General features: G+C 36.6%; 1 protein-coding gene across 1 annotated transcript in view; it reads left to right on the forward strand.

Annotated features, from left to right (window-relative positions):
* The window catches only part of LOC135217399 (orexin receptor type 2-like), a 119,127-nt gene that overhangs the window by 78,855 nt on the left and 27,772 nt on the right, over positions 1-12,500 (forward strand). The window contains exons 2-4 of the mRNA XM_064253242.1: positions 2,529-4,327; positions 6,273-6,504; positions 6,862-7,049. Of these exons, the coding sequence (XP_064109312.1) occupies positions 4,121-4,327; positions 6,273-6,504; positions 6,862-7,049 (627 nt within the window). The 5' untranslated portion in view covers positions 2,529-4,120. The remainder of the gene's footprint in view (positions 1-2,528; positions 4,328-6,272; positions 6,505-6,861; positions 7,050-12,500) is intronic.

Raw genomic sequence — 12,500 nt, forward strand, 5'->3', positions numbered from 1 at the left:
TTACGAGTGTAAGTAAATCTATACATCACTTCAGTTGTTTGTTTATAAGTGTAAATAAATCTATACATCTCGTCAGTTGTTTGTTTACGAGTGTAAATAAATCTATACATCGCATCAGTTATTTCTTTACGAGTGTCAATAAATCTGTACATCACTTCAGTTGTTTGTTTACGAGTGTAAATAAATCTATGCATCACGTCAGTTGTTTGTTTACGAGTGTAAATAAATCTATACATCACTTCAGTTGTTTGTTTACAAGTGTAAGTAAATCTATACATCACTTCAGTTGTTTGTTTACAAGTGTAAGTAAATCTATACATCACTTCAGTTGTTTGTTTACGAGTGTAAATAAATCTATACATCACTTCAGTTGTTTGTTTACGAGTGTAAATAAATCTATACATAACTTCAGTTGTTTGTTTACAAGTGTAAGTAAATCTATACATCGCGTCAGTTGTTTGTTTACTAGTGTCAATAACTCTACACACCACTTCAGTTGTTTATTTATAAGTGTAAATAAATCTATACATCACTTCAGTTGTTTGTTTGTGAGTGTAAATAAATCCACGCATCACTTCAGTTGTTTGTTTATGAGTGTAAATAAATCTTTGCATCACGTCAGTTGTTTGTTTACGAGTGTAGGTTTTTGTTTACATGTGTATATTCAGTTGTTTGTTTATGAGTGTCAATAAATCTATATATTACTTCAGTTGTTTGTCTATGAGAGTAATTTTAGATTTCAAGACTTTCTCACTTTAAAATTTGATGAGTTATTCACGGTAACTGCAAAGTTATGTCAAAATTTTTATCAGTGACTGGTGAAATTCAATGAAGTCAGAAGGTAACTAAAGTGGGTTCCTTGAGTGGTTAGGTGGGATCTGTCCCTTAGGTACTCATGCATTGTACCCTTTTCGGATATGGGGAAAGATGAACTTATTTTGGCATGTAATGAGGGTTGAATGTTTTATCTTTAGTTGTAAACTTCAAGTAGATATAAAGGTTGGAAATTTCACTGTTCTTCGGTTAACCGTAAATTGAATTTACTAAATTAATGTTTAGGTCAATACCAAAATATATGCATAGATATATATGTGTATATATATATATAAATATATATATATATAATATATATATATATATATATATATATATATTTTATATATGTATTTATAACTAAATCACAAAATTTGGAACGTGATGAATAAAGGTAGAAGCCACGATTAAAAGTGAAACAGTGGAGTGCTGCGAGATCTTTCGAAAAATCTCACAGCACTCCACTGTTACACTTTCCTTCGTGGCTTCTTCTTCTTCTTCTTCTTCTTCCTAGCTTAAACCCATTTTTATATGGGGTCGCCATTGTGAATGAGTCGTCTCCATCGATTTTTGTCCTGTGCCTCGTTCTCATTTATACCTTTCGATACCATATCTTCCCCTACACAATCACGCCATATCTTTCTTGGTCTTCCCTTCTTCCTTCGTGGCTTTTACCTTTTTATATATATATATATATATATATATATATATATATATTATATATATATATATATATATATATATATGTGTGTGTGTGTGTGTGTGTGTGTGTGTGTGTGTGTGTGTCTGCAGTCTAAACAAAAATAGATCAAGCTTTAATCTACAGTCGAAAATAGAAACAAAAATGAATGACGCTTCTAGTCAGGTGTCAGTCAAACTTGGTACTTTCGCAGTGCAAGGATGACTGTTTTGGGTGACTGTAAGCTTCTTATAGTTAATGATGTGTACGCAACACACACACACACACACACACACACACACACACACTCTCTCTCTCTCTCTCTCTCTGAGATACATCAAGCTCGCAAACACTCTTTCTCTCTCTCTGTCACTCTCTTACATGCACACTTATTCCCTCGCCCCTACACCCCACAGTTTCTCTCTCTCTCTCTCAACTGAGATCATTGGGGATCCGTTTTATTCCCATAAAGGGATGACTTTAGAAAATGATATTAATGTTCTGGTTTTCCACAAGTCCATTAGGATGAGGTCGCTAACCCTATATGCCTTCCATCCCTTAAGTAACCCACAACACTAAACTAACAGCCAGCACTATTATTCCTGTTAACTGATCGTTGGAGTAGATCATTATCTCTTTATATACACACACACACATATATATATATGTATGTATATATAAATATATATATATATATATATATATATATAGTGTATATATATACTATATATATACATATTTTATATATATATATATATATATATATATATATATATATATGATATATATACACATATATATACACATATGTATTTGTTATTGTTATCATCATTATTATTCAATAAACATCGTCATTAACTGTGTTCACGCGACGACACTAATATTTTAGAAAAAAAATCTTTATAAGGGTACGTTTTGATAACAATAGGTATTATTTTCGTTAGCCATTACATTTACATAATTATTAAATAACATAATCATGACGATGAGTGTAAAAGAAAGCTTAATTTTCTTTTTTTGTCTCCCTTCCTTTCAGATAATGCCTGAACTCAGCAGAGACCTTTTGTCGTCAATGAAGCAAAAAGAGTGTTAATTACTATGTGATCTTGAGTGACGAGACCATTAAGCAGACTATAGTTATGCAATGAAAAAGATAATTGTGAAATACTTCGTGCATAGTTGCGTAATACGGAAAAATAATTACCAGATTATTTTGTGAATATTTCTTTGTTCTGCAGAGGTGAATATCCAGTGACAGAAATAAATCATGATCGATGTAAATATTGATTTAACAACTAACGAATTTACCTGGCAAGAAGAACCGTAAAATTCATACAGTATCACACTAAACATCTGACTGAAATCAGTGTTTGCTCAAGTTTAATTCAGGAGAAACAACTCAATTCTTGTATGGTTCAAGTCGGATGTACCCCTTGTCTGTGTGTGTGTGTTACCACTTGTTACCACTGAGAAAAACCTTTTTGTTTGTCAATCCCCCGACCGAAAGAGATCTATTTTACGATGTTTAGAGAAAGTTCTCCCGTGTAAACGAATCTGCAACCAACGGTCAACAGCGACGTCTCCTGTTCTGCAAATTCCCCGTCCAATAAACCACAACGTAAGCTGAGAGCTAAAGGCTTCCTTTTTTTAATGAAACAGGGAGCATAAGCAATTGCTTGGCTGGTGCGTTATTGCAAATTCCCAAAAGTGAATCAGATGCGGAGCAGGGAGGGGGAGAAGGAATAGGAGGAGGAAGGGCCCAGGCAAGTCACTCAGCGGTCCGTCTGAGGATTAGGTAACGGAGATGCGAGATAAACAGTCATGCGTCGAGAAACCGCGAATCTTCTTACATCGAGTGAAAACACACCTGGTCGTCGAGGTCTGTTTTGACAGCCCTCCCACGTGATGTGAAGTGCCCTTTTGCCCCTCTTAAGTGATTAATGCGAATTATCAAAGCACCGTTAAACTATCAGATTGAAAACACAGCTAAAACGAAGAGGAGTATACTTTTAAAAGTGACTGAATGGTTATGAGAATGTAACGGGAAACAGAAAATAGAAGATGCCTTGGCTAAAGTTGTGGATCTCCCGTCCTGGGAACTCTTGCGTCCTTCTGATAAGCAGATTCTTTAGAAATAGGAAATTTCGGTGAAGTATTCACTCGTTCCCCTTTGCATTAACGTACTGTGTCGACGCTTACTGTTAGGCCTAAGATAAACGAAAAACTAAAACAACGACCCACTGTGCTGACGAAACCGCCTAACCATTAGATTTACGACCTCTAAACGAGGAACAGTTCATGAGGAATAAACTCACGACTTCGAAATAGCGAGGAACAACTCATGATAAACAACTCTAGGGACTTCGAAGCGAGGAGCATTTCATAAGAAACAACTCTAGCGAGTTCGTAAAAGCGAAGAACAGTTCAATAGAAACGTACATTCGACTTCATAAGATTCAAACCTCACGACTTCGAAACAAGCAACAATTCATGTAGATAAAACGCTCACGACTTCTTCGAAACGAGGAACAACTCACGAGAAACAACACTCGTGTCTTCGCCCAGGGCGAGGAGCAGTTCGTGAGAAACACTACGAATCCCATCTGAAATCTCGTTGTCATATCCAAGATGGTCGCCGAAGCCAACTACTCGGGGCTATTCTCAGCCGTCACCACGACCTCTCCAGAGGAACTGAACGGTTCCTTTCCCTCAGAGGTACCTCTGATTCCCGCGTGGCCCTGTAACCACACGGGGGCCCTCGTCATGAGGGAGAAGTTTCCCTTTCCAGCCCTCGTCGAGGCCGCCAGAACTCTGGACTACTATGAAATCATGCAGGTAAGGGAATATGGTTGATGGATAAAGATACCGACTGGAGAGATTCTCCAAGTAATCGGGAGGTTTCAGGTAAATGGGATGTGACTAAGATAAGTGATTGAATAATAAAGATACCAAAAGCCATGAAGATAATCAAGAAAATGTTTTTAATGTTAGAAAAATGCATTAGTAATTGTAGCTTGATAAAATAAAATGAATAAGAATAACACGAAAGAAATCCTTTTTATTAGGTGTAGGATTCAAGTGGCTGCACTATAAAATCAATAGCACGAAGGCAAATCAATGATTAATTTGAAGATGTTCTCATAAAATCAAAGCTAGAAAATGGTATTCAGAAGAAAGCAAATTAAAGAACAGAAATGTTGTATTACGAGCTTAAAATAACATTGAAAAGATTTAAAACAGAAAACTATCAGATCTAGGAAAATTAGATTTGTTGTTAGATATAAGTGGTAAAGTTTCCATATATAAGAACACACTGGTTAAGAGTAAGAAGCCTTTGCTCCTTGCCACTGATAATACTGAGATTACCACTGAATAAAGAACTAAATAACTTCAGTGCAGCACTGAATCATTATTCAGCCACTTTATAAATAATAGGAAAAAGTGTTTTACACCTTAGGGTTTGTCTACACTACTGTAAAACATATCAGCAAATATGTCGGCAACTTATCTCATACATATCATAAACAGGTGGAAAACAATTTGGGGTACGTCCACTGTACTATATAACATGTCATAGACACATGTCAGTAACTTATTGACTACAAGTTCCCCACATAATGTGATATTAGTGTCCTACCCTTCAATATGTATGCTGTATGTCTGCTATGTTACCAACGTCTCTTTATGTTTACATCCTAGGATATATTCACACTACTGCTATAAAGTATGTCATCAAATATGTTGGCAACTTATTGCATACATATCAAAAAACAGGTTTGCTTCAAGTTCTCTACTTAATGTCCTAGTAATCTACGTGTTTGCAATATGTATGCAACACGTTGCCGGCATGTGTTAATGAAATATTTTGCTACAGAGTGAACGCACATTGAAAGGATTGTCACTCACCTCAAATCTTCCTTTCGAATGTCAGATCTCAGCCTTTTAAAGAGACGAATAAAGTTTGAGAGAGAGAGAGAGAGAGAGAGAGGAGGGAAGATGACTAAAGTAAAGTGCTAAAAGTATTTCCAGTGAAATGCCATGAATCCATCTCTGCGGAATGGGAAAAGTCTTGCAGCCCAGCTCCCTGGGAATGGGCCGAGTTCGACGCTAAAACTGACAAGTCAGAAGAAGAAGATTGTAGTCGTGATGACACGAGGATTCTTCATAACGGTGCTCCGTAGCATTGATATTTTTGAAAAGATATATTTTGCAATTACGTGAATTGCTGGAATGTTCTTAGTATGTCTCATTATCGCTTGGCTGAAATATTATAGAAAAATAGACAGTAGATTACAGCCTCTCTCAAACTTGAAAGCGTCAACAATCACAAAGTAACCTCAAGGCTAACATGCTCTATGGTACATATAAACAAGACTTTGGTTAAGAAGGAATTTTTCAAAATTTTATCCACTACACTTAAATAATAAGGCGTTAAAACATAAATATATATATATATATATATATATATATATATATATATATATATATACTGTATATATATATATATATATATATATATATCTATATATATATATATATATATATATATATATATGTAAAAATTGAAAAAAAATTAATTCTCATTTCTAAGATACTTATCCTTGTATCCGAAACATCTTGTTACTTGTGTTATATTAACATTTACTCATTAAGTTTGACAAAGGTGATACGAAGTAAAGTCCATTTTGAATGCTCCGAATGACATCAACAAGGAAAATCCAGTCATCTCTATTTATTTATTCATTTATTTCTCTGTCTCTTTTCCCCTCTCTTTCTACAGGTCGTCCTGATCGTCTTCGTTTTCATCTTCTCCGTCTGCGGCAATCTAATCGTCATGATCGTCGTGTATCAGAATTCCTTCCTGAGATCGACGGTTAACTACTACTTGGTCAACTTGGCCGTATCCGACCTCCTCATTACCGTACTTTGTTGGCCAACGATCACAAGCCAAATCACGAAGCCCGTTTACATTCTGGGACGACCTCTGTGCAAGATCAACGTCCTCACTCAGAGTAAGTAAGCAGCTGAAGACGAAGTAGGCCCTTACCCACGAAGTATGAGCTCTAACTCTGTCTCTTCAACAAGCATAAGCTCTAGGCCTATGTCTTGCAAGAAGTATAACTCTAGGCCTATGTCTAGCAAGAAGTATAAGTTCCAGGTCTATGTCTTGAAAAAAAGTGTAATCTATAGGTCTATGTATTGCAAGAAGTATAAGCTCTAAACCTATGTCCTGCAAGACGCATATGATCTAGGCCTATTTATTCAAGAAGTATAAGCTCTAGCATATGTCATGTCCTAAGTACTCGCTTCCATGCGTGACCTTCTAGCGCCAGTAGCTAATGACCTTTCTTTCTCCCCCTTCCCTACAGCAACCTGCGTCACTGCTTCGGTAATGACCCTGTCAGCTGTGGCCTGCGACAGGGTATACGCAGTGATGTTGCCCCTAAGGGCACGCAGCTCGGCAGCGCGACCCTTAACCCTCATCGTGGTCATTTGGATCATAGCCGTTACTCTTGCCATTCCAGCGTTTTTGGTCAGGGACGTTCAAGTTTTTCAGGTAAGTTCCAGATGAGTTTTCCATGTCAGGTCCAGAAGTTTAGGATGTTAGTTTGAAAAATAGAGAAAATATCTCAATATATGGTAGAAAAGGATTCATATATGCAATGTGAGGTGGTTGGAGAGTCAAAAGTATTCCAGTATCTTCCAGGATTAACTGGAAAGACCAAGTTCTAACTCTTTGATATAACCATTAGTGCAACTGTTAACAACAGCTCACTAAATAGGAGAATTGTTTTAAATTAAATTTAGATTTTAAAAGAATTGTATTTACGAGTTTATCATCATGCAATTTTATCATCGTTTATGCATTTGCTCATGTAAAATTTTAAAAAGCAATGTTAATATTAACATAAACGAAACTTTACTCACACCTGAGTGAGTTCCTCTGTGAGGAAAGCTAAACTGACCTTAACCTTTGACTTTTGACCTTAGGCAATGTTACCAAATATGGGAAAGGTTAGACATGATGATTATACATTTAAGTCAAGACAAATTTTTCATATATATATAATATATATATATATATATATATATATATATATATATACATATATATATATATATATATATATATATATATATATATATATATATACATATAAGTTGATATATGTATGTTTGTATGTATGTGTGTATATGTGTGTGTGTGTGGATTTGTCACATACACTTTAAAATGCACTGAACAATTTCAACCAAACTTGATATACCTACCATCTGGGAAAGAATACTGTGGTGATAAGACATCACTGGCACCCATAGTTTTCAAGGCCGCTAAGATGAATAGTGATGCTCCCTATGCCCTTCAATACTGACTTCAGTCCAGATAGGGAGTTGGGGGCTAGTGAGAAGTTGGTGGGAAGATGATTAAGTAAAAATAAATGAAAATGACAAATGTTAGGGTCTAATCCATAGTTTTCATGGTGGCTGAGATGATTAGTAACACTCCTAATGCCCTTTAAGTCCAACCCTAATAGGAAATGGGTTGAGAATTGATGGGAAGGGTGTGACATGTAAAAAAACTGAAAATGACAGGTATTAATGTCTAATCCATAGTTTTTGAGGTTCCTGAGATGAACAGTGACACTCCTGATGCCCTTTAAGTCCAAGTTCAGCCTCTGATAAGAAGGGAAGGGGGGGGGGGCGGTTGTTGGGAAGGGGGTGACATGTAAAAATAACAGAAAATTACAGATATTAATGTCTAATCCATAGTATATGAGGTTGCTGAGATGAACAGTGACACTCCCAATGGTCTTCAAATCGAAGTTCAACCCCAGTAGGAAGGGGTTGGAAGGGGATGGCATGTAAAAAGAACCAAAGATGACAGATACACTGTCTATTTTATAGTTTTCAAGGTCGCTGAGATGAACAGTAACACTCCTGATGTCCTCTAAGTATAAGTCCATCCCTGATAGGAGAGGGGGGAGGGTGGCCAAAGGTGGTGACATGTAAAAATAACCAAAAAATGCAGGTATCGGTGTCTAATCCATAGTTTACGAGGTCACTGAGATGAAACTAACACTCCTGATGCCCTCTGACTCCAAGCTCAGCCCCGATAGGAAGGGGGTGTTAGAAGAAGTAAAAAATAGAATGTAAAAAATGACGGATATTAGTCTTTAATACATAGTTTTTGAGGTCACTTGGATGAATAGAGATAATCCCGATGCCCTTCAAGTCCAAGTTCAGACCCAATAGTAATAGGGGGTGAGAAGTGGTGAGATATAAAATGTCAAAAATGCTGGGCAATGTAACTAAAGCAACTATCTTTACAGAAAAGAGAGAGAGAGAGAGAGAGAGAGAGAGAGAGAGAGAGAGTAGAGAGGGGTTTTGGAGGAGGAGGAGGAGGAGGAGAGATAGAGGGGGTTTTGTTTGAGGAGGAGGGAGGGAGAGGAGGAGGAGGGCGAGAGAGAGAGAGAGAGAGAGAGGAGAAAGCCAGAGAGAGAGGGGGGCAAAAGAGAGTAGAGGGGGTTTTGAAGGAGGAGGAGGAGGAGGAGGAGGAGGAGGAGGAGAGAGAGAGAGAGAGAGAGAGATTATCGGTTGTCATTCAGAGTTTTCCCGGGCAGCTCTGGCTTGGTGTGCTAATAAGTAATAAGAAAACAATCTAAAAAAAATGGCGGGGGACCTTTAAGAAAATGAAAACACAAACGAAGACTAAGATTGACTAAAAAAAAAAATACTAACGAAAAGCGAACAAGATGAAAAGCAAAAGAGAAACACCAAAGATTACATCAAAATATATTCAATAAGAAGAATCACTTTTTTCAAGGCTATTTCGCTTTGTTATATTATCATCATCATTCGGTATAATCTCTTTTAGGAATACATTTCATCCATTGGCCTGGTTAGTCTGAAACTATATACGTATGTTAATTCATTAGAAACGAAAGAAAAAATAACCCCATCTCTTTAACTGACTTCATATTACTGCTCATTAATCATAGCGTGACTGATTACTGTCGGAATGTAAACATCACTGTCAGTCTGACTCACGAGTATCCTCTCCGGCAAAAATAAAGTTTAGGTGGCTTTAGCGAAGCCAAAAATATTTCATATTCAGTCACTTTACTCACGTGAATAGAAGAGAAAAATATGCAGATGTACAGTGTGAATTAATCTCTCTCTCTCTCTCTCTCTCTCTCTCTCTCTCTCTCTCTCTCTCTCTCTCATGAGAGTCCAAGAAACATTTTTGAATGCTAGACGATAAACAATAATCCCATTTGCCAGGTGTTAGTGTCAAAGCTCGTCATGTTTTTTTTCCGACCAGAATAATTCTTCAAAACAAAAATGGAATAAAACCTTTATATAACCCCGTACCGTCAGATAGCAAACGGCATTCCATTCAAGGAAGATTAAAGGTATTTGTAAAGGTAATTTAACCTTAGTGGTCATGCTTCTTGAGCTGTGGTCCCTTACGAAAGACCGGCGGACAGAATTCTCAGTCGTCTTAAGCCATTGTCGGTCCTTGTGAAGTGAGAAGCAATGTTGTTTCTCGCAGGGAGAAGGAACGGCAGCAGACGACGAGGTATTGTATGTAAATAAATACGTTATGTAGGGAACAGAGTCGATTACAGTATCATCTACAGTGACAGAGAAATAGGATATTTTTATCTCCCAATCTAGGAGTGTTTACATCACTGGTTCACAACGTGGGGTGATTTTTAGGGGGGAGAGAGCAATTATTCGAAAATGTTTATACTATGTTAATGGCCTTTTAGGCCTCCTCCACATGAATATGAGAATTATAGTATATCACAACAGGGGTCATCAGGAATTTAGAGGAGATTAGGTGGGCCATGGCCAAAAAGAGTTCGGGAACTACTGAGTTAGCACATATATGTATATATATGAATAACTTGATCACGAAGTATATAAAACGTGATGCTATGTATAAATACTATTCGGACCCTTTACTCAGTAAAGGGTCCGAATAGGACCGAAAGTACTCGGCCAACTCGTTTTTTCATGTTTTTCCTTCGTGGCAAAAAAAACTTTATCTATGTATATATATATATATATATATATATATATATATATATATATATATATATATATATATATATATATATATACATACTATATGTGTTTGTGTGTTCAAATTAATATAGTTTCATTTCTCGTCAGATTAAAGAACTTTTAAGTAATAGGTACAACAACAAGATAATGAATACACATGCCCCTGTAAGATATCAGCCAGTGGCCCTCTCTACACCATACATTGAATGATTTTTGTTTTACTATTTTGCAAAATCATTACAGGAATCTACTTCACAAACAGTGGCAAATAATAAAAAAAAGATTTTGCTACGGGAAGTTTCTAGAAGCTCTGCCTACCCAAGAAATGATGACGGCCTGAATAATATTTCACAAGCTGTCGAAACAGTCCCACCCACTGACACTTGGAAACTGTCACCCGCCAACCATACCTCGTCGTTCTCCCCAGAGTACATGATGATAATCTTTTCACACATCCTCAAGTTCATCCATCCATAGAATATACTTTTCTTTGAAGCTCCTCGGTGAGTATTGCCAACTACTTGGTGATACAAATAAACACGAGCGCCGAAAGAAATATGATAAATGTGACCTACTTCACGTGTTTATTTTAGATGGGTTGGAAATCTTACGGGGATCAAAACGAAAAGTGAATGATATATAAACAAAATATGATTATTTTTTCAAGGAAACGTTGCATTTATATTTCTAATAAAACAAAAAACTGTGTGGGGGGTGGGAGGGGGTGGGAGGGGGGCACCTGACATCAGATATAAAACAAGCATCAAAGGCTGTAGTAAATAATCAGCTGTAGTAAATAATCAGCTAATAATCAGGTTGTAACACACTTCCCACAGGATATCCATAACATAAAAAATTCCCTAGTGGGTGCGCGTAAGACCAACGTACCCTAATAAGAATAAATGCTTACAAAATCTAATACCATGAAATGACGGCACCTTCCTTTAATTAAGATTCAAAGCTCAGGTGTTGCAAATTGATCTGTTCTTTGTTAACGATTATTATTGCCGTTTGATTAAGCCAGATGCCCTCAGGCACACCTCCATTAGAAGGTCGTCGACGCCCCAGAAATATAATTTTCTTAGGCTTGTAAAATTATCCGTGTCCTTGTCTCAATAAATATTCATATAGTTCCCCCTATCAGATATATCTCTTCAGATGGCAATAAAAAACGGGTCTCAAATAGGGATGTTGGTCTCTGATTGGTTGATTTGTGGTAAGATCGCCCCAGGAAATGTCTATTGATTGGTTGAATAAAAACGTTTTTTTTTCTTTTGCTTGTATGAAGAGGCGACGGAAGTTCGGTTTTGTTGAGTGGATTTGGTTACTCAGCCGAGAAAAACACACATACTATATATATTGTATATACTATGGGAGTATATATATATATATATATATATATATATATATATATATATATATATATATCTATATATACATTTTTACGTATGGGGCCTCGTATAAACCGAATACATAAATGGAAAATATCATATGGAAGTGCAAGGTCACTGGATTTTAACTTACCTTAAAAAGAGAAAGAGATCGCCAGAAAACTCAGCTAATTACTTTACATACATTTATTTACAAGAGGCCATTGAAATGGCCTGGAGAAAGAGTAAATGCAGCTTGTCTGTACAGGGAACAATACTATCTCTCACATGGGGATAGATAGCTGGCTAAAATGAGATTCACGTAAATGCTGGCTTTCAAAATTATTTATATTATCTTGCGGTAATGCAGCACTTGCGGAGGCGAAGACTTGGACACGTAACTCAGCAAATCTGGAAAAAATCCCAGATTAGACACAAAATAAAAAGGAAGACTTCTTGCACAAGTTATGATTATTCAGTTTTCTCTAACACACTGGGGAAAAGGAACTAGTGTTTACCTGAGATATGCACTGAAGACTGAAGCTTTACCAAGTCACAAGGGGAAGCAC

Source organism: Macrobrachium nipponense, chromosome 7 (assembly GCF_015104395.2).
Source record: "Macrobrachium nipponense isolate FS-2020 chromosome 7, ASM1510439v2, whole genome shotgun sequence".
Lineage (NCBI taxonomy): Eukaryota > Metazoa > Arthropoda > Malacostraca > Decapoda > Palaemonidae > Macrobrachium > Macrobrachium nipponense.